The sequence below is a fragment of the Zootoca vivipara genome, chromosome 13, assembly GCF_965207765.1.
Source record: "Zootoca vivipara chromosome 13, rZooViv2.hap1.1, whole genome shotgun sequence".
In the NCBI taxonomy this organism is placed as follows: domain Eukaryota; kingdom Metazoa; phylum Chordata; class Lepidosauria; order Squamata; family Lacertidae; genus Zootoca; species Zootoca vivipara.
Genome location: NC_142596.1, coordinates 20,816,526 through 20,838,803, shown reverse-complemented (window position 1 = coordinate 20,838,803; position 22,278 = coordinate 20,816,526). Strand labels below are relative to the sequence as shown.

The window sequence follows — 22,278 nt, the reverse complement described above, 5'->3', positions numbered from 1 at the left end:
CTGTTCGAGTCAGCTTTGCAGCACATAAAATGAAAAATGGGGCTAAAAAAAAGACAGGTAACATGCAGTTCTTCAGTCTTTGTTATGCTGTCCATGGGAGCTTGCTGTTAATTCCATCATTTCTCCCTTCCTTATGAATGTGCACTTAGAATTCATTTTTGGTATATAAATTCTATCAAGGATTATTGTACTTTATTTGTAAGCAGAAAGCAGAGAAGAGACTGTCATGCACAGGCTCACAGCTCCTACCAGTGTTTCAACATTCATCCCCCAAGAGTGAAAAGAACATTTAAAATCCCCAAACTGCCCTCAAAACATCTGTGAGGTCCCAGGACTTAGAGAATGTGGGTAGCAGGGGGCAGGGATGGTCCGAAGGTACCAGAAATCAGCAGACTGTGTGAGTCTTATCAGTTAAGTGTATGTTTGAGAACAGTTCAGACATTCCAGTTTTTTGCTGCGGGGAGGAAGAAGAAGGAAGTTGGCTCTGTCAGACTTATTGTAAGAATCCTGGAGAGGTAGGTTAAGTTTGGGAGGATGTTATGAGTGCAATCTTTCTTGCTATACTATATAGGAATGTTTCTGGATGAAGTAAATTTGAAAGCATACCTTTCTCCCTCTCCAGAGCCAGACCTACCCAGCCCTGCAATATAGCAATAAAAAAGCTCAGATTTGGGACTCAACCTGACCTGAGCCATTTAGCACTACATAGGAGACTAGGTGAAGGTCAAGAGAGAGAAGAAAGAAAAGGGCTACATTTTTCCATTTTCTTTTGAGTGGATTATACAGGAACATAGAGGGGGGAAATCAGCTTTAGAACCATTGGTTCTCTTTGGGCCTAGCCTTGAGAGTCACTTGAATGGAGGGCATGTGTGAATTACACTTTTTAATAATGGTATAGAGAAAATTTGCCCTTTGGGTCTTGAGGTGAAGTTAGCAGTTTTAAGATCACAGTCTTCCAAACCAGGCTCAAAGCCGTTCTGCCATAGTGTGCCTAAGGGAGTTGTCATAGATTCAAATGCCTGTCCTCAACACAGTGCTGGCTGGTATCAGCCCATGGATCTGTGAAACTGAAACTTGCACTTTCTGATGAATACATGGTACAAATAATTTATTACCCTTTCTTGCTCCTTTCTTTCTTTCAGATTATTCCTTGACTAGTGCAGACCTGTCGGCCCTGCAGGGTTTTAACTCCCCAGGAATGCTGTCATTAGGACAAGTATCTGCCTGGCAACAGCATCATCTAGGACAAGCAGCCCTCAGCTCCCTTGTGTAAGTGGGAACACACTCCCGCCCCCATTCCCTGGAGGATTGGCAGCCTTTGCTAAGCTACACCCAACTAGGCACCTCTTGCATTTAGCCCACAAGCTCAGACTTGGCCCTATATGGTTAGGCACAATGCTCTTTAACACTACACTTTGAGTGGGTTGGGTATACATGGGTAGCTTCCTCGGTGTACATACTGATTTGTGACTTGTAGATGTTTTGCAACTCAGTGGACGTGGAAAGTTATTTTGTAGGGAAATCCTTCTGCTCCTGGCTTGTGCATTCATTGTCCAGCACACCTCCACACACACACACACCATGCAAATAGTGATATTTTAACCTTCACTTCATTTGAATAAATACTCCAATACAAATGCAACTGAGTTGACCGTGAATAAACTAAGTGGAGGGGTTGCCAGGAACTAGGCCGCACACTTAGAGCTTGTGCATAAGGCACTAAATGGATTGCCGATCTGAGCACTCAGGCCTCTATTACTGAATTGAAGGAACAACAGCACTTAAAAGTGCTCTATTAGTCATGTGCAAACTTGTTGTTTTTTATTGTCCTTCATGACAGTTTCATTAAGCAGACTGGGGAATGAGTGATCTGAGGCACCCTCTGCATCCTCTATGTTGGGAGCTGCTCCTGGCAGTTGACTAGATGGGTTGCTTTGGATTGCAGCAGTGTAGCTTGTTCTGTAGTGGCTAAAACACTGAATGGCAACATTATTATCTTACATACACCTGTTTTTAAAACTGTTGATTGTATATATATTTTGATAGATTTTATAGTGTGCTGTTTTTATCTATTTAATGAGTATTTTATGTAAACCGCTTAATATATTTTTTAATTAAGTGGTTTATAAATCTTGCTCCATTGGTTGGGTTAATAATGCACTGTCCTGGACTGTCTCAGCATCATAAATCTGGGTGGTGCATGAACACCCATTGTGCATAGCAATTGGCCTGGTTTGCATGCAATGCTAAGCCATGACTTAGGGTTAGGTGTAATAGCCTCTGTGAGCCTCAGCAAAGCCTTGGACTCATAGACTCCCACCTCCCCTCATAGGAATACAGTGGTACCTCTGGTTGGGGACGGGATCCATTCCGGAGGTCTGGTCGGATCCCGAGGTTTCCGCAACCTGAGGACTGCTTCTGCGCGTGCGGTGAAACCTGGTAAAATATTTCTGGGTTTGCCGCATGTGCAACCCGAAGTTTATGTAACCAGATGGTTACGTAAACGGAGGTACGACTGTATAGGAAGCTGCCTTATACTGAGTCAGGCCACTGGTCCATCTAGGTCAGTACTGTCTTCACCAACTGGCAGTGGCTCTGCAGGGTTTCAAGCAAGGGACATTCCCAACTCTACTTTAGAGGTTTTCCTTACATGCAAGCGGTATATAAATTTTGTTAAATAAAAGAAATTAAAGAAGCATGTAGATGCTGGGGTTTAAACCTGGGACCTTTTGCATGCAAAACAGATGCTCTACCACTGAGCTACAGCTCTGCCCTCTTCCTGCACAACCAGGAGGAATGCAGTTGGTCAGTTGCAAAATAAGCTAACTTCAAACCTTGACTTGTTTTAACATACTAGAGTTTATTTTTTAAACCACACTTCCTGTTCAAACATACCAGCAAGCCAGAAATTGGGGGAAGCAGAACGGAATCTCTATGTGCTTGTCTTTCTGGTCACACAGTGGGAAGGGAAGGGGAATGAGACTTGGGGGTGGGGACATGCAGAGTCATGGTTTAGTGTTGCCCGCGAACTAGCCCATTGTCTTTTGGAACAGAAGGGTATGTTAAAACCTGCGTATATGCAGCCAGATTTGTTCTCAGTCTTGTCCAGCGATGCTGCTTTTCCTTTTCCCCTGCCATTTCCTTTTGTATTTGCCTTTCTGAAAGTTTGGATGGCGGGGCTGTGCTTTGCTTATAGCTCATCTCATCCCTATAAATAACATTGCTTTTCTCCTCCCACCCCACCTCCGGTTTTAATTTTTACTAGGACTGGAAGCCAGTTATCTCAGGGTTCCAACTTATCTATTAATACCAACCAAAACATTAACATAAAGTCCGAGCCAATTTCGCCTCCTCGAGACCGAGGGACCCCATCCGCGTTCCCCCAGCAGCAGCAGCAACAGCAGCAACCTCAGCAACAATCACGTCAGGAAATGGGCCGCTCTCCTGTCGACAGTCTCAGTAGCTCCAGCAGTTCGTACGATGGCAGTGACCGGGAGGACCCGAGGAGTGACTTCCACTCGCCGGTTGGACTGGGAAGGCCCCCCAATTCAGAAGACAGAGAGAGCCCGACCGTGAAGCGGATGAGAATGGATACTTGGGTGACATAAGCTTCCCCTTCTCCCTTCCGTTTCTACTTTTGAGTTATCCCAATGAACAGTCCTGACATATCTAAATTTATAAATAAGGACATGAAATAAATATTTATATGTATATACATACATGCATATATATAAATATATATATCTTTGTATACATATACATGTGTGAGTGTGTGAAGCAAGGCACACATACTCTCTCTCTCTCTTTCTCTCTCACACACAAAATCAGCAGGCACTTAAATACCAACTCCTCCTATAGTTGCAGATGCCCCGTGGTTTTTAAAACACAGTATAACAGAAAGAACCCTTTATAGGTATTGATCTAGTCTGGCACTTAACCTGGACTTTGCTCCTTGAATAATGTAACCTGTTTTGCAAAATAAATGTCGTACCCGTATGTAATCAACCAAACTAGATGGCCGAGGCGTGAGGGCTCGCCTGTAGTCGTGTTCCTGTGTGTGTGTGTGTTTTCCAACAGCCGTACTGTCCCCTGTAGTTAAGAGTACGCTTTGTAGCAGCAGAGCCGTAGAAAAAGAAAGCAATACTGTATATAGAATGACCTTTATATTACCCAATCAAGCATGGGTCTCTCTCTCTCTTATGAAAGGGTGCATGGAGAAGGGCTGGCAATGTTAAAAATGAAACAAGAAACCCCCAACACCTGTATTTGCACGTGCAAAACTATACTGGGTCAAATTAAGGGTCCCCCCCTTTTCCTTTTACCAAGTGTGAAAGAGAGACATAAAGAACGTGCATGGAATATTCAAAAGATATTAGACTAGAAGATAGTCCATAAAGAAAATTTTAATATATTAAGTTATAATTGGAAAATGTTTGAAATCTTTATTACGTTCCTCCTACCTTTTTTAAAAAATAGAGAAAAACAATTTTAGCTTGTGTATATTTTTTATTAAAGAAACCATACCCTTCTCTAAGACTATATAGAAAGTTATATACAGTACTTTTGAACACATTCTGCTATGAATTATTTATATAAGCCAAAGCTGTATGGTGTCGCGCCTTTTTTTTTTTTTGTAGAATATAGTTTTGTTTTTTGATTGTCTATTTTTTTGGTCTTTTGTTTTTAGGGGAGGAAGGAAAAAAATATCTTGCAGGCAGAACCTTGGGGAAAAATAAGCCATGAATACTTATTATTCTATATGTAAATTTAAAATTTGAGCCAAACTTCGTGTATATAGCATCTTAAATATATTATCACCTTTTGGTGTAAGTACCTATGTATTGTACGTTCGCCAGATTAAAAAAGTATATTTTTGTGGATTGACGCCAACTTGAAGAAAAAAAAAGGCGAGGTCCTTATTAAGTAGAGTATTCACTGTTTAATATTTACTATTTTGTTCAATATACTGTACTTCCTTTTGGATTTTAATTAATATTATCCAGATTTTTTCAGAGGGTGTTTTAAAAAGGGGCCGTTCCCCACTCACTGGTGGTGAATGTGTGTTAAAACATTTTTGTGCTGTATGGTAAGGCTTCATAATACATTTTATAAATATATATATACATATATGTGTATATATATACATATATAAATATATGTATATAGATAGCAAAGTGATACCCACCCTTCCAATCCCATCCAGAAAACCTGGTGTTAAGTTCATCCTGCATAAATAGAAAATAAAACGCATTTTTTTTGGGGGGGGAAGGCTCTGGGTTGTTGCCTAGCTTAATCATACTCAGAGTTGACTGATTTGAAATTGACATGGCTGACTTAAAAGTCAAGTAATTTCAGTGGGTCTGTCCTGAGTTAGAATTAAGGTGGTTACAACCTGTTATTTTAAAACTGCCTCTTTGGGGGTGGGGGGAGATTATCTTGTTGTTCATGCTGAAGTAGCAGAAACATACATGAGAAGCAAAAAATAAAAGGTTTTGAAGTGGTGTGTGGGTTGGGGACAAAGTGTTTCAGAGGTTTCCTTTTTTTAAATGCTTGGTATCCTTTAGACAGAGTACCACCTCGAATGATGTGACTGGTCAGTCTTTGCATGTGTGTCGGGGCGGGTAGGGGACTCTGATTCTACAATCCCAGCTTGAGAGCTGCTTCACATGATACCTGTGGAAGCAAAACATTTTCTGAAACATCTAACTGCAGGGAGCAATAGTAAGCCAGCAGATCCCTGTGGCATGTTTACATAACCAAGCATGTTTTGTGATGCATATTTGAGTATGTACATGCTACATCTTTAGGGCCAAACTAGATATGGTGTTGAACATGTCCTTGCATTTTGATGTGCACACGTTTTAAAGCAGGGGTCGGCAAGGCTTACCGGGCAAGTGCCGGATCACTCCCGCGGAGATCCTCCATGGGTTGGACCGGCACAGTGCGACACTGGAAATCACTTCTGCTCATGCCCAGACACCAAAAATCACGCCTGTGCAGAAGCGATTTTCGGCATCTGGGCATGCACAGAAGCAATTTCCGTAACCACGGAAGAGAGTCCGGGTGGGTCAGTTTGGGGGCAGCTCGTGGGCCGGTTAAATGGCTTCCGTGGGGCGCAGGTTGGGGACCCCTGTTTCAAAGCATTCAAATTGGTAGAGGTAGGATTTTAAACCCCTCTCTCCTGTTGCAGTTGACTCTTCCAAAGCTGCTATTTGGATTAGGAGAAGAGCTCCCTTGATATTTATTATTATTATTTATTAAATTTGCATACCACCCTTCATCTGAAGAGCCCGGGGCGGTTCACAACAGAAAAATACAAAATGAGAATACAAAATCTATAATGAAGCACAGTTTAATATACTGTTGCATTTGGGCATACATTAGCCGTGCATGCATGCAGTAGCTGAACTAGCCCCTCTGCCAAGCCCCTTAACCTATTATAGGAGAAAGTAACGCCAGCTTAGCAGCCAGCGCCCATAGATTGTCTTTTGCAACCACTGGGCAGGACTTCAGATTGCAAGTACTATTGTAGAGCTGTTGAACCTTTGGAAAAGTAATTTGTATTGTAGCCTGGGTAGGACTTGTGGCCTGTGGGCCAGTTCATGCCCAGTGTTGCCCCCTTGGGAACAGTTTCCAGAGCTTGTAGGCTGGTGGTAAATACCCAGATGCCACATATGAGAGCCTGGCCCCTTCAACTAAGTGGGTTTTATACAACTAAGATCTGCTGATGGTAGACCCACTGCAATGTATTGGCCTAAGTTAGTTATAATAATATTAATAACTGAGTAGGAACAGCCCAATATGTTTCACATCCTGACAATTGTCTTTGCTACCCAGAAATCAGGATTTAAAGCAATCTAAACAACTTTTGGCAAAATATCAATAAAACTAAGCAAGAGCCAAGAGTCGAATGGAAGCTCTCAATTTATTTTTTTCTGTAATATATCCTCAAGTGGCTGTCTTAGTTATTTATTTTTAAAGATGAGCATGGTATGGGCAAAACTATGCCCTGTATAACTCATTTCACCTATAATTCTTCCCCACCTTATGTAAAAGCTGTACAAACTGGTGGTGGATTATGTGCTTTATAGCTGGCTCCGATTTAGTTTTCATTAAGGGTTCTTTAAATGCATAAGCTTCTAGGATCTCTCTTTCTCTCTCTCTCTTAAAAGCATTTTGAGGAACTAATGCACACTAGGTACCCTAGTCTTGATAGGGTAGAGCAGAAAACGTCCCAGTGGTCTGTCAGCTTCCTTCCCCACCCCCACCCCACCCCAATCACACTTAACACAGAAACCACACCACCGCTTCATAGATACTTTTGATGCTTCGAAATGGTATGATTCTCCTGCACTATTTATGCACCTACATGAACTTTGCTGTACATTTGAATGGGAGTTCTTCATTTCACATTTACTGTCTGATTTCTTGTGTGCCTTAATGAGATGGCTTTGCTGACTGTATCCCAATAGTCTCTTATTCCTATGCAGGTTTGTAACGAGTTACATCAACTCCCCCCCCCCCCCCCGTTTAAAAAGAAAAAGATATAGTTTGGGCTTAGTACTTGAATCGAGCCAGCCAATTTCTTTCTTTCTTTCTTTCTTTCTTTCTTTCTTTCTTTCTTTCTTTCTTTCTTTCTTTCTTTCTTTCATTCAAATTCTTAGAGTCAGACTGTTAACTCTCAGCTAATCTCTTCGTTCCAGGATCAGGTCCTATCCATTGTCTCCTGCAAAAGAGCTTTACATCATGAAAACAAAACATGCTGACTTTTTAATATAATTAACACTAATAATGTAACTCTAGATGTTTTGAAAGTCTTACACATTGGTCCTAGAGATAAAGATAGTTGCAGCAGGGCAGAGGATTGTGTGTGTGTGTGTGCAGCTCTGTCCTGTACTTTGGCATGGGAGTGAGTCAGTGTTTCTATGCTGTCATTTGCTATTCCTTCGTACCAAATATTAGATTTTGCACTGAAGTACCTGGCCCCATAATGGCCCAAAATGCCTTTAGGGTGGTACATTGATGAGTTCCCTCGCCAGTCCCACCACACTGCTCCATTGAATAAGAACCTTAATATTGCAAGGCACAAAGTTAAAAGTCACTTAGCAGTATGCTACCCCCCCCCCCCACTGGTGAAATGTTTTGCACTGGTAAAACGTTGTTGCACAAGAGAATTCATAAGCAGGTTGCTAGTAATTTGGTTGTGCAATAGATTGCAACGTCTGTTGTGCAACAGGTTTATGCTAGTGCAACTGCTGCATCAAATTCCACCTGCTAGCACTAGAAAGTTTGTGCTAGTGGATAGAGCATTGGCTACAGCCCCAAGCATTGTAGCTAATATGGCAGTAGAGGCTTTTGATGGCCAGAATCCTCAAACAAGCTCCAGTTTCTGAGCAAAGGTATCTCATGCTTCATAGAAAACCATTTTTGAAATGTGAAGGGAGTTAGGCTACACATCATTGCAGGGCAGAGGTCGGGGAGACAGAAGAGGATGCTATTTAAACCTGCTGAAAAATCATTCTGGGTGCCTGCAGGTCCTTTGCTATGCCCAAAGTAGCTTTACATCTCTCAGTCCCCTTAAGCCCAAGGTTTATAGGGCAACCGTTTGAAGCCATTCCAGATGCGAAGGGAAATACATGGTGTGTTTTCTGCATCATTGCTGCTGTAGAAGCAGGGGAATTGTTGCTTGGAAGAGCTCCTTTGCCACACTCCCCATTTGGGGGAAACTGCCACGCCAGGCCTGTTAGCTTTTCAAATGCAGGGTGCTTTGGGCCAGGGAGTGCTTTCAAAGAAGCGACAATCTCAACCTCTGTCCTTAGCAGGTTCTGAGGTGCTACTGGCTCTTTAAGAGGGCTGTACCACAGGTCTCGCTAAGATTCTGCTTTTGCTAATTCAGCAGCAGCTTGTACAATGAAGCTATTCAAAGACACACACCCCTTTTATTTTTAGAATCACGGAATATTGTGACAGTAAAAATAAATAAAGTGTAAATAGAATCAATGACATTTTAATTGAAGGTTGCAATTGGATTAAATCTTGTGCAAATCCAGATTGCTAGAATGGGGTCAAATGTTGCATATGGTAGACATAGCAATACTGACTTGACTTGACATGTTCGTACCTGGTATCTCTTTTTTTTAAAAAAAGAAGTAAGGCATGTTGGAAATGCTTTAGCCTTTAAACTATAAAGGACACTAATGCATTGACAAGTCTACTGTGCGCACAAGAAATATATAGTAAATAAGGAACATAAATGACTCCTGCCAAATCAACCCTGGGAAGAAGTTTAAAATTTAGAATGTGAAAAGACTTTAAAAAAAATATTGGAAAATTTCCTCACTTTGCTGTGCAAGAAAACACTGCTTTGCTATATTTAAAAAGAAAAGCTTTTTTTAAAATAAGAAAAAATATATGTATTTGGTAAATGTTTGTAGTCAACAGTTCACAGACGAAGCTGTTTGCGGTTAAAGCCGTCTGGCGGCACAAGCTGGACTTTGTTGCCATCTTTGAGACGAATCTTTAAGAAAAAAATTAAGTTAATCTTTTCCCCTGAATGTGGTGTTTTTTTCTTCATTATACAATAAATATTCTAGTGAACTTTTTATCAAATGGTTAAGACAATGCTAGAAGTTGTTGTAAAATATTTGTATCTTGCATTCACTAAAGTAAAAATACTGGCTTTTACTGTGTATATCGGACTCTCTCTCATATTTAAACTGAAGCTCTCAAATCTTTTTTCCTCTGTCAGCACCTAAACTTGGATTTGGTCCTGTTTCCTTGCCTGTAAAGATCCAGGCTTACAGGTACAAATGAAGCACTTGCATATATTTGAAGGTGTATCCCACCCTACATTCCAGCTGTGAGCCAGGTAAAACAAGATGGACTTGAAAGTGTTTCCTTCTGGCTTAAACTTCACTGTTTAAAGAGGAGTGGCCCTCCAGATGTTGTTGTACTGTACTTTCCATCAGCCCCTAACCATTGGCCATGCTGGCTGGGACTGATGGGAGTTGGTGGTCCAACATCTGGAGCACCTTGGATTCTCTGCTTCTTTCACCTTTTTTTTCAAATGCATGACTAGCTTTTAATCCTGGTCTTCAGCATTTGTTTCCAAGGTTCATACTTAATCCTCTTTTTCTCTTTCTGCCCAGATACCTAGATTACAAAATTAAATAAATCAGTTGCCTGTGCAGTGAATTTTGGCTGCTCCCCACCCCCCCACCCCACCCTGGTTTGCTTTTAAGTAGTTGTATAGAATAGGGAATTTTTACAAAGGCAAGCAGTCTTCCTTGTGTTGTCACTCAATTTTCCCCCAACTTTTTTTTTAAAAAAAAACTTTTAACATGTTGTGCAGACACCCTTCCTGTGTCCATTTGTTCATCACTGATTCAGTAGGTGGCGAAAGACGCTTTCTTTTGGCCTAGTTTTAAACTTCACCACTGAAAATGACTTGGGTTTCTTTGGACTGAATCATACCTTTTTAGAAAAGCTGATTCTTGCTCTCACCTTCACCTACGTGTTAGCTTTACTTCCTGGCATGAAGAGCAGGCTGGATTTATTAGTGGCTCCAGAAAATTTGTTTAATTCCTTGGGCTAAAAATATTCAAGAGTGTAGCTACAGGTGCTTAAAAATCAATTCACTGTTGTTTTTCTTAGCTCTGTATGTTGACTTTTTCTGCCACCTAAACCTGATTTTTGTGCAACTTTGTGTTAACTAATAAAGTTCTAAGATCCTGAACAGAGCTGGAACAAAGCACTTAACATTATTTACAATATTTGTGGCCCCTGTGAGTAGGAAACAATGAAGCATCAGGCATAACTTTTCCAATAGGAAGTATCCTCCACTTTGGTATACTAAATGTTATTTCAAAAAACCAAACCAAACCAAACAAAAACCAAACCCAAGTTCTCTGCCACAGACCATAAACTTTTTGTATTAAAACTGACATAAATCCAATTGCGCTAACTTTGAACATAGTTTGAACATAAGAAGCCCATCTAGTCCAGCATCCTATTCTCATAGTGGACAAACTGATGCCTATGGGAAACCCATAAGCAGGGCCCGAGTCAGGGGCGTAGCCAGGATGAAAATCAGGGGGGGCAAGGGGCGGGGAGCAAGGGGCGGGGCCAAGGGGCGGGGCCACATCGGAGCAGCCCGAAATCGGGCTGCTCCGACTCCCTCCTTCCCCTCTGCGATAGGAAGGGACGAGGGGGAGCCAGGATCAGTCCGAAATCGGGCTGCTCCGACTCCCTCCTCCCCCTCCGCGATCGGAAGGGACGAGGGGGAGCCAGGATCAGCCCGAAATCGGGCTGCTCCGACTCCCTCCCCCCCTCCGCGATAGGAAGGGACGAGGGGGAGCCAGGATCAGCCCGAAATCGGGCTGCTCCGACTCCCTCCTCCCCCTCCGCGATAGGAAGGGACGAGGGGGAGCCAGGATCAGCCCGAAATCGGGCTGCTCTGACTCCCTCCTCCCCCTCTGCGATAGGAAGGGACGAGGGGGAGCCAGGATCAGCCCGAAATCGGGCTGCTCAGACTCCCTCCTCCCCCTCCGCGATCGGAAGGGACGAGGGGGAGCCAGGATCAGCCCGAAATCGGGCTGCTCTGATCCCCTCCTCCCCCTCTGCAATCGCTGGGGCAGGTGGAGGGAAAGCCCCAGAGCCGCGCAAAGCGGTTGCCTGGCTTTCCCTCCGCCCGCCCCACAGCCAGCCGGCTAGAAGGGAGGTCTCCCTTCTCCCTTGCTGGCTGTGGGACGGAGGGAGGGAAAGCCAGCCAAACGCTTTGCGCGGCTCTGGTGCTTTCCTGCCGCCCGCCCCACAGCCAGCCAGGGAGAAGGGAGACGGCACCGGGCGGGCAGTGGGGCAGGCTGTCCAGTGGCCCTGCTTCTAGGGGGGGCAATTGCCCCCTCCTGCCCCCCCTGCCTACGCCCATGGCCCGAGTGCAACCCCCCCTCCCCACTTGAAATCCCCACCCACTGGTATTTAGAAGCTGGGGGGAATTGTAGCCCAACAACATATGGTGGTCACTTGATGGGCTAAGCAATGTCTGGTTTTCAACATTGTGATGTATCGCCAGCTAAACATTGTGATACACTGCTGTGTGAAATAAGGATGGAACTATGTAGAGACGAATGGGAAAACGTTCAGGCAGCTGCTACTACAGTACTTAGGAGTCTAAAACTGATACATTTTTACTTACCTTTAACATATTGTTACAGCTGTTATTTTATAGTACAGAGCAACATGGTTGGCAGGAATCATGTGAGAAGCGATGACTGGATTTCAGTCTCCCTACATCTTGTTTTTTCCCCATAGCACACACACACATTGCAATATCACCATGCCGACTGTTATGAAACTGTTACCACGATGTGGACTTCAAACTGATTTTGGATGATGTATTGTTACATCACCCAGCCCTGATGGGCACTGTACCCCAAACAGCTGGAGGGCATGACCACTACTACCCTCTGCTCTAGACTGGCATAAGGATGCCTCTCAAATATTCTCTTACTGGTTCCCTATGTGTACTCTGCCCTTGAATTTCTGTGCTAAAGTAATCTGGATTCTCCACCAAGAAAATCTGAATTATGTGGCCTGCATACATCATGCAATTTTTTAATGTTTGTTTTTGCTAGTGATGGGAAGGGCAAGGACACTGAAGCCTAAACCACTAGATCTGTCCCCCACTTAATTTTCAATGGCTGATGACGTACAATTTTTTTATATATGCTGTAAGCCACCCAGAGTGGCTGGGGAAAACCCAGCCAGATGGGCGGGGTATAAATAGTAGACTAGAAGCTTTTTAAAATGAAAGCTGAGATTGTCAGGAACCTGATTTCTGCAGCCATTGGTGTATTCTCTTTCCCCCCTGTATGGAGCTGTGCTGAGTCCATACTCTATTGCTGAACCCCTTTTTAAAAACAACACATTGCAAGACAGATCAGCTTGGTGAGTCATGCCTGATCCTTGGCCGGGATTGACATGTGTCTAGCCAACATGAGAAACTCCATGCAAGTATTTTTAAAGGTCACTGCTCTGGATTTCCTATCTTAAAAGTCTTGTTTGTTTTTCTTCATAGCTATTTGATTGATATCACAGAATAAAAAGGGGGCTTCTTGCAGAGTTTTCTGAACACAGTCCTCACCTTCTGCTCTGCCATACTGTTCTGGACCCAATTCCTCTTTGTTGTAACTGCGTTGTCAAGTTTGCTACGAGAGAGGTGGAATGGAAATTAATACAGTACTTTGTGCTCTGGCCCGAACATTTAGGGAGTGTCGTGTTTTGCTGTCTGAAAGATCTGCAGCTGAAACAGATTTAGCCTGTTTTCCATTACGATGAGCTTTTGCCAGTTTCCATGGGCATGGAGTTAAGACTTTGGGAGTGATTAAAGTGTGTGTGTGTGTGTGCCTCCTGCCCCACTCCCAAATTAATGCTTTATGGAGAGAAGAAAAGAAAGCCTAGGTGGTAATAGCTTTTGCTGGTCTGAAGAGGCCCTGATCAGCCACAGGAACAGGCAGGTAATTACTTTGGGCTACAATGCTGTTTGCTCAGTTATAGTGATTCAAAGCATCTACTGTATAAATAAAACTGCTTTTCAGGGCACAGCTCTCCCAGCACCATGTACAAAAAGAACACAATATACAGTGTATACACCGGGTGTGTGTATGTGTGTGTGAGAGAGTGAGCCATTTTGAATTGCTTTAGGGATAGCCAACATGATGTCCTTCCATTTCTTGTTGGGACTACAACTCCCATCAGTCTCGGCTAGCACAGCCAGTTGTTGGAGATGATGGGAATTGAGCCCAGCACGGCAGTGGGCCACTCTCTCTCTCTTAGCTAGTCACTGCCTCTCAGCCTAGCCTACCTCCCAAACTTGGTGTGAGGATGAAATGGAAAGCGGGACCGCTCTTTATGCCACCCTGAGCTCCTTGGAGAAAAGGTGATGTTTAAATCCAACAGTAAATAAACAAGCAGCTACGGTAGAGGGCACCACATTGGTTATGGCCACACCTGCTAGTTTGGGAAAGGCAGCCTTGAAGAAATAGATTTCCTTTTCTGCCTTTTGTGTTTGCCATCTTACCAGAAGGACCTCTGGGAGCAATGGGTAGAAACATATGGCTGAAGGCGCTGAAGTCAAACTTGCAAATGGAGCCAATGTGAAAATGAGAGGAGTCTTCCCCATCTGTATTCAGGGGGGAGGAGATTCCCTTCCACTGATGTTTAGAACCATCAGTCAAGGCTTGGGGTCTTAGCCCTGGCGCTTGCTATGAGAAAAATGGGGCAGGAGTGCCCACATATGACTCTTTGCCTGCCTTGTATACCCCACCTTTTCTCAAAAGAGCTCTCAAGGTGGCCTATACTCTCTTCCTCCCTGTTTTACTCTCATAGCAAGCCTTTTACGTAGGGTAGGCTCAGGCTGAAAGGCAGTGGCTGGCCCAAGGGAACTTCGTGGCTGAGTGGGGATTTCAATCCTGGTCTGCCAGGTCCTAGTCCAACATGCTAACCACTCCAATCCACTGGCTCTCCCCTTTAACCTTTGCATCTGTCTTAAAAGGAACAGCCGCCATTTAGTTCAGCAGTGGCTACAATAGCCTCGTCAGAGAGGGCACAGTGCATCAGATGATTGGTCCATTTTGTTCAGGGCTAGCTATTCACAGACTGGCTGTAGTTCTTCAGGCAAATTTCCCCAGCCCTACCTAGAGACTGAACCGGGCACCTTCTTCAGGCAAAGCAGATGCTCTTTATCACTGAGCTACAGCCCTTCCCTAAGCAGTGATGGTGGAGAGCATGTGGTATGTGGAGAAGAGAGGATGAAGATCACCAGCAACACCACCCTGAGCTCATTAGAGAAAGAGGTGGCGATGCAAGTAAAATCATAATCCTTGTATCTCCCACGTATTTGTGTATGTGTAAACCAAGCTTGAGATGACAGCTACCGTAGCTTCTTCTCTGCTTTTTTTAGCAGAAGTGTTTATCCAAAGAAAGCTTTATTGTATGCAAATTAAGACAAGATGACTTAATAAACTGGCATTTAATTTAAATATATATCTATATCGCCCAGGTAATAGGCTAGGCCTGTTTCCTCAGGAAGACCAAACCTCAGAGTCTTGAAAGAGGTAGCAAGCATAAAATGAGATTTGCCTCCAATAACACAAGAAAAGGGGGGTGGGGGTGGGATATGATCACACCTCCACCTTAAAGTGCTGTCATACCGCTTTAACAAGCCTCCAAAGCATCCTGGGAGTTGTAGTTTTGTTAAGGATGATGAGAGTTGTTAGGAGACGCCTCCCCCAATTCCCCTCACAGAGCTACCATACTCAGGTTGGCTTTACAATTGACGGCTCTTCCCAGCAAACTCTCAGAATTGTAGCTCTGTGAAGGGAATAGAGCTCTATGAAGTCTAACAACTCTATGAAGTCTAACAACTCTCGGCACCCTTAACTAACTACAACTCCCAGGATGCCCTGGGGGAAGCCCTGACTGTAGAATGTAAGGTGCAAATGTGGCCAATTTTTTAATAGTGAAAAGGGTGCACAGGGGAGGAGTGCTGACCCTTCTCCCTAAGTGCCATTTCCCCAGCTGAGCCTGCTTCTGATATCTGTCAGAAGACTGGTACTGGGGGGCACACAACCTACAAGAGGTTTCGGGTTCTGCACCCTTACTTACACCCCTTTTTGCTGCTTAAAAGTGAGCCATCCCACCATTCCCTTTGTGACTGACCAGCCACTGTCCATGTCTTGCTCTGTCCCGGTCTTCCTTGATCTCATTTCCAAGTTGAGCTCCTACCAACTTAAGAAGCAACTGATCTGTTGTTGGCTCATCCCAGAACATTATTTCAAAAGCAAAGAGACTTTCCTCCACTTTTTGAGGGGTGGGGTAGGGTGGGATAACAGACAGAGTCATCCCCCTGACGGAAGGAAGTCTCTGTGGGTTTGGATAGTGGGCAGGGGTTCTTTAAGCACAGGGAGGACGGGTGTCCCCCTCAGTGACCCGTCAGTGTTGTTCACAGAAAGAGTTGTGTTGGAGGTAGTAGTCACTTCGAGCTGCTGGGTTTTAAAATAGACAATATAAAACACTGGCAAAATTATTCCTACGAGGAGCATAATGAAAACTGCATTCCACCACTGGATCCCACAGTCTGCTCCAGCACCGATTTCCTTCCTCCCGGAAGGTGACCGGTTTGGTGTTTCGATGTAATAGTCTGTGCTTGGGGAGACGTCCAGCAGAGTTGCTTTCTCAATATCCTGGTCGATCCCTCTGAAATACTGATCGATTTGCTCAGTGTCTTCGGAGCTGACGTCTCCCTCTTTGGACCCAGACAGTTCAGCAGGCAACAACAGACCAGCTCTCTGGGCAGGCAGCAACGCTTCCTGGGTCTCTGTTAACATGCCGTTGACCTTGACTGGAATCCTGATGGATTTTAGTGCATACAAGTCTTGCTCCTGGATGAAGTTGTTGACCCGCTTGATATCTGCAACCTAAGAGAATTCAGAAAGGGGAGATGGGGTGGGAAGTCAGTTATCGAGCTCTTTTTTCATTGTATATAAACAGCTCCTCCTAATGCAAACATTTACTTCATGAATCGCTTCCAAGGGGACACCCCAAAGCAATGTGCAGTAATATAGTAAACGCATATATCAGTGTGGGCCAAACTTGGGTCTCCAGCTGTTTTGGGACTACAATTCCCACAATCCCTGACCACTGGTCCTGTTAGCTAGGGATGATGGGAGTTGTAGTCCAAAAACAGCTGGAGACCCAAGTTTGGCCCACACTGTCATATATGAAACAGTTTCATATACAGTGGTACCTCGAGTTACAAATGCCTCAGGTTACAAACACTTCAGGTTACAAACTCCGCTAGCCTGAAAGTTACCTTGAGTTGAGAACTTTGCCCCAGGATGAGAACAGAAATCGAGTGCCAGTGGCACAGTGGCAGCAAGAGGCCCCATTAGCAAAAGCACACCTCTAGTTAAGAACAGTTTCAGGTTAAGAACGGACCTCCAGAATGAATTAAGTTCGTAACTGGAGGTACCACTGAATAAAAACAACTGCATATATAGGAACAATTTTCAAAAAGCAGAAGTTTAAGACAACAGCAGCATACACACAAAATCAGTTCAGATCCAATGCAGTGACCAGCTGGGATAATAATCTCCCATTTAGAACAGGTGTAGGGAATGTTTGGCCTGCCAGGTGTTGCTGAACTACAACTCCAATCAGCCCCTGCAAGCATGGCCAATGGACAGAGATGTTGGGAGCTGAGCAGTTTCTGGAGGGCCAAAGGTTCCCCACACCTCATTTAGGAGGGTTGTTGAAAGAGGAACCTCTTCAGTATGATATGGCAAAATGTGAGGGGAGGGATGTAGCCTTGAGTTCCTTGAGGCTGGACAAATGGTCAGATTCGCTAAAAGGCAGCTTCCTATGCTGCTGATGGGACAGGAAGCAAACATCCTCTCCTGCAAACCCAAGTACATAGGAAGCTGCCGTCTGCCTAGTCAGACCCTGGTCCATCTAGCTCAGAAATGGCCACACTGCCTGGTTGCAGCACCACAAGTCTACCTGGAAATGCTGGGGATTGAACCTGAGGCTTTCTGTATGATAATAAGGTGCTCTGCCACTGAGCTACTTTTTCCCCAAGTAAACAGAATTCAGCAATCCATAACTGGCCACCTTTTTTTTCTAGCTGACACTCTCGTTCCAACTTCAAAGATGTTTCACCCAGCTATTTTTACTGGGTGAGTTACAACAGCTAAACAGTTTATTGGGTAACAGCCAAACAATTGTTACTCCTCTGCCACCCAAACAACAAAATGATTGCCACGCAAGCCTGGAAACTCCCAGCTTGACTTGGTTGTCAAAGGCTGACCTTGGGTAGGAGACGCCTTCCCCCATCTTGCCTGTCAGTGGAACAGAACAGAGTGCTCTTCCTTAGCCTTGCAAGGTTCTGAGCCAGAAATGTAAAAACAAAACCAAAAAACCCCACCACGGACATCATCAATCGCTTCCAAGGAAGCTGCTTCTTACTTTGCATCCATACTGCAGTGCCAATTTGTTCAGATTGTCATCTTTGCTAACTTGGCGTTCCAGGAGAACCACATCCCCAACTTTCTCTGCGGCAGCGTTGCGCCTCCGTTGCTCCTTCCCTCTCGCTCGCAATTCCATGATGTCGAGCTCCTCCTCTGACGAGGAGTCATCTGAATCCGACGGCCTGCTTCTGAACAGGTAAATTTGGCTGCTTGAGAACTTTTGGATGCTGGCAGGAGCCTGGAAGGGCTGAGTCAGTGCCTCACTCAGCCTCATGCTTTACAAAAAAAACTCTGCAACACAGCACAAAGCATTTGGATTTATTTATTTTTAATGATCATAAAATGAACAATATACCTTAACAACAGTTGGGAGTCTGGGATGCCACAGACAAAGCTTAGCTCAGCAGCCATGGCAGAAGGGTTCAGATTACTCGTTATGCTAAGTAAGCTCTAGGACAGAGACTCAGACCATGCCCATCCTTTAGATTTTGCTGTGACTCATACTCTGACAAACTTCTTTCTTTTTATCATCTTTAATACTGAAACCTCAAGAAGAGCTTTTTCCTTTGGCTATTTCTGTGGCTTCCTGCACTGCATACAGGGTTACAGAAGGGATGGAGGAATCAACGTATGTCTGGGCTATTCCATATCAATTCTGCATTTAGTTCATCCACAAATCTGCCGCAGAAAATGGTCAGAACAATCTGTGGATTAAGAAAACAACAACCCTGCAACTTTTTTTGGGGGGGTATTTAAATACATATTCTCTCATTGTACATATTTTTAAACTATCATCACCATCATTATCTGCCCTTTACTCTTAAGTTCCTAGGGCAGGTAACAACAATTAAAACACAGTGTTAAAAACCGTTTAAAACAACTTACAGAAACAAGGTGGGTGCTAAAAATATACACCTCAAGTGTCTAATGCCAGAGTAAAGAGCTGTGACTTCAGCGTTTGTCAAATCGGTATAATGAAGGTGTCAGATGCACCGCTGGGGGTGGGGGGAAAGGAGTTCCACAACTGCCACAAAGCCCTTCCCCAGCCATCCCTCCCTGGGTTTCTGAGAACATAGAATGATGACCATTGAAACAGCCTTCTACGATTGGCCTGCATAGCTTAGTACTGTCTTCACCAGACATAGCCAATGTGCTGCCCTCCAGACCTTGTTGGACTCCAATTCCAACTGGCCCCTGCCACCATGGGCAACAGGGAAGATGTGGGTTGTAATCCAGCAACATCTGGAAGACACCATATTGGCTACCCCTGGTCTGCAGCAGCTGACAACAGCATTCCAGCATTTCAAACAGGAGGACACCTGGGATTCAACCAGGGTGTCCTTTGGCTTTATCCCTGAGCCCGTCCCCAAAGCAAAGGTTGAACATACCTTCCAGGTGCTCAAAGGTCCCTGTGACAGGAGTGACTCTGCCATCCAAGGCTAAAGATCTTTTGAAAACTTACACACCCTGTTTCAGAACTCTCTATGTCCCAGAACAGCCTGGCTTGCTTCAATGACTTGTCCACAGGCAGGAGTTGTGTCGGGGAAGGCTCAGAGTGGCCCCTTCAAGCAAAATCACTTTGGAACCTTCAGTTATCCCATCCCTTGATAAATGATCATGACTGGGCCATAGTCTCTGCCCCCACCCAGTAGTCTTTTTCGTTAAGTCCAAGGATGGAAAATCAGAGCCACATGTTCAGGTTATCTTATTCCCAGGTCTTTGATCTAATCCTTGGGGGAAATTAAGAGCTACGGCTGTTCTTATTTACTAGAACAGATAAGGTTCCTGCTGCCAAACTAAGCCAGAGATCCTGTTTCCAACAGAGAGGACAACCGGATACGTCTAACAGGCTCTCAAGCAGCATGAAAGCACCCTCACTCTCATCAGCATAGGATCTCCTTCCTAGGCCCCTCAAGGCTTTCTCTGTACATAAGAATTATGCCAAAAGGGGACATCGCTGTTCAACTTTCTATTGTTTTGGCAGCCTATCATATTTGTGCCCTAACCCACCTGATTATCATCTCCCAAATCAACTATTCTATACTGAACTTAAAAATGGAAAGCGTAATGCTGGTGGTCAACAAAAGAGGTTCAAAGACTCTCTCAAGGCAAATCTTTTAAAAATGTAGTATAAACACTGACAACTGGGAAACACTGGCCTGTGAGCGCTCCAACTGGAGGACAGCCTTTACCAAAAGTGTCGTGGGTTTTGAAGACACTCAAACTCGGGGCAAAAGGGAGAAACGTGCAAAGATGAAGGCACGCTTGGCAAACCCTCACCGTGATCAACTCCCACCCGGAAACCTATGCCCCCACTATGGAAGGACATGGATCAAGAATTGGCCCACAGTCACTTACGGACTCACTGTTAAAACCATGTTTATGGAAGACAATCTTACTCGGGGGAATGATCGCCAAAGGAGGAGGAGGTAGGTGTTGCTTTAACAAAAACATTGCCCTAAACTGCAGGGGGGACGGGACGAATTATAGCTACCTGCATTCCCCATTCCCTATTACCCTCCAACCAGATCAAAAGTTTCCTAGCAGAAAATAGTTGTGCAATCATGTAATTTTGGACTCTGGACTCAATTTGGCACACAAACAGCCTTTTTAGATGGCAATGTGTGTCAGCACAGTTTGAAGTAAGCTGGCCCTGCCTTCTTTGGGAGCCCTCATGCTTTTTGCTGAGTCTCTGCTTGAAAGGCCCACTCTGAGGTCACCGCATCACTAGCAGCTCCACACATTAGGCAGTAAACAGCCTGCGTAGAGACTCCAGGATGTGCTTAAAAGCAAAACCATATCCCTTCAATTAGTTGACTAGCACAAAAGGGCAACAGGTTCCTCCCTCCCCCCCCCCCAACCTACTGGGCTAGTATACTAGATGCACAAAGCTTTAGTTAGCATCCCAAACTATGACACACACATCCTCCACCCCGGAAGTCTTTAGTGCTGCAGTCCTGAATTTCAATGCCTCAGTCATCCTCTGCCTCGTTCTGCGTAAGGGGTAGAGGAGTCCTACCAGCACACCTCAAAGAAAGCCGTACAAGTAAAAATAGAAAAACGACTCTCTCTTCACATCAACACACGCCTGACTCCCTTTCTAAGCCCCTGGAGCAAAGAGCAAAGATTCCGACACAGCATTTGTTTACTTTATTGCAATGGAAACTGGTGCGTGTGTGTGTGGAAATGCCCAGCCAAATTCTCTTCTCTGCCCACTCCCAAGCAATAAAATGAAACACGCGTAGCGCGAGATCCTGGCCAGATCTGCTCAGAGGTAAGTCCTAGTGAATTAATGAGGCTTACTCCCAAGGAAAGTGGGCGTTTTAGTATTGCAATCTAAACGCCTCCAAAAGCAAAGCCTCCAGGGAATGGTCTACTCAGAGGCAAGTCCTACTGAATTAAATGGGGCTTACGCTCAGGAAAGTGTGGGGTTTAGGATTGCAGCCCTCCAAAGAACAGAGGAGCCCCCCAGTTGAAGGGGAACACAGAACTCCCAGGTTAAAGGGTGTCCCTTCCAGATTAGCTGCTCCTGCCCCTGAATAGGGCTCCTAATCTAATGCTCCTCATCTAATCTCCGCCAAGCACCATCCAGCCCTACCTGCTTTTATTGCTGGCGACCTGGTTCCCAGCAGCCCCTCTTCCTTCCTTCCTCTCGCTCCAGCTGCCTGGCCTCACCCGAACTTGCTGTTGGCTCCCTCTTCGGCCGGATAGTTCGGAATGGCCCAGGAAAGGCGGGCAAGAGCAGCGTGGCAGCCAATCGCCTGCTACAACGGGCACGGCTTGTGCTTGGTGGGCGGAGGCGGGCGTAGAGCAGTTCCTTGAAGTCAAGTTCGGCGGAGAGGTCAGCGCAGGAACGTGCCTCAGGAGGCGGAGGAGTGAAGCGCCCGTTGGCCTTAAAGGAACAGCAGCCCTGTTTTTTTGGGTTTTTTTTACCTCCCTTCTTTCTTTGCTCCCCATAGATATTGGAAAGTGTGGGGATAGGCAGTTCGCTAGCAGCAGTAGCAGGGGGCTGAGCTTGCTGGGGCCTCATATGAATAATTGCTGTCAAGAATATGAGGTAATCGCTGCAGCCAGATTCTTAGGAACAGGGGGTGCAGCCTTGTTTATTGCATTTTTATACCACCCTCTCCTCCAAAGAGCTCAAGGGGATGCCCTTGTTTTTCCTCCCCTTCCCCGTTTTAGCCTTACAACAACCCTGCAGGGTAGGTAAGGCTGAGAGACAGCGACTGGGCGAGGTCACGCAGGTCTGAACCCC

At 44.9% G+C, this 22,278-nt stretch overlaps 2 protein-coding genes and 1 long non-coding RNA gene across 19 annotated transcripts in view; 2 read left to right on the top strand and 1 right to left on the bottom strand.

The window, feature by feature from the left end:
• The window catches only part of MEF2A (myocyte enhancer factor 2A), an 83,381-nt gene extending 78,501 nt beyond the window's left edge, over nucleotides 1-4,880 (top strand). For all 15 annotated transcript variants that reach the window (XM_088656902.1, XM_060282510.2, XM_088656900.1 and 12 more), the window contains 2 exons: nucleotides 1,143-1,269; nucleotides 3,266-4,880. In XM_088656902.1, coding sequence (XP_088513028.1) covers nucleotides 1,143-1,269; nucleotides 3,266-3,608 — 470 coding nt within the window. In that variant the 3' untranslated portion in view covers nucleotides 3,609-4,880. The remainder of the gene's footprint in view (nucleotides 1-1,142; nucleotides 1,270-3,265) is intronic.
• Nucleotides 4,881-15,013: 10,133 nt separating this feature from the next.
• Nucleotides 15,014-21,756, bottom strand: LYSMD4 (LysM domain containing 4). Of its 2 annotated transcripts, XM_088656908.1 has the most exons (4): nucleotides 21,622-21,701; nucleotides 19,412-20,805; nucleotides 18,022-18,314; nucleotides 15,014-16,475 (listed from the first exon to the last, which is right to left on the bottom strand). In XM_088656908.1, the coding sequence occupies exons 3-4, from the start codon at nucleotides 18,295-18,297 to the stop codon at nucleotides 15,897-15,899; spliced, it is 855 nt and encodes a 284-aa protein (XP_088513034.1). In that variant the 5' UTR covers nucleotides 18,298-18,314; nucleotides 19,412-20,805; nucleotides 21,622-21,701; the 3' UTR covers nucleotides 15,014-15,896. The 2 variants fall into 2 exon arrangements, with proteins under 2 accessions (XP_088513034.1, XP_088513033.1); XM_088656907.1 differs by lacking the exon at nucleotides 19,412-20,805 and having other exon boundaries at nucleotides 21,622-21,756.
• LOC118092544 (uncharacterized) overlaps nucleotides 21,713-22,278 on the top strand; it is a 24,897-nt gene continuing 24,331 nt past the window's right edge. For both annotated transcript variants that reach the window (XR_015946839.1, XR_015946841.1), the window contains exon 1: nucleotides 21,713-22,080. This is a non-coding gene — a long non-coding RNA (uncharacterized LOC118092544). The remainder of the gene's footprint in view (nucleotides 22,081-22,278) is intronic.

Coding starts and splice junctions, on each gene's coding strand:
- LYSMD4 (XM_088656907.1), bottom strand. CDS start 18,297: ATGAGGCTGAGTGAGGCACTGACTCAGCCCTTCCAGGCTCCTGCCAGC. Junction 16,476..18,021: donor CACTGCAGTATGGATGCAAA/GTAAGAAGCAGC, acceptor GAATTCTCTTAG/GTTGCAGATATCAAGCGGGT.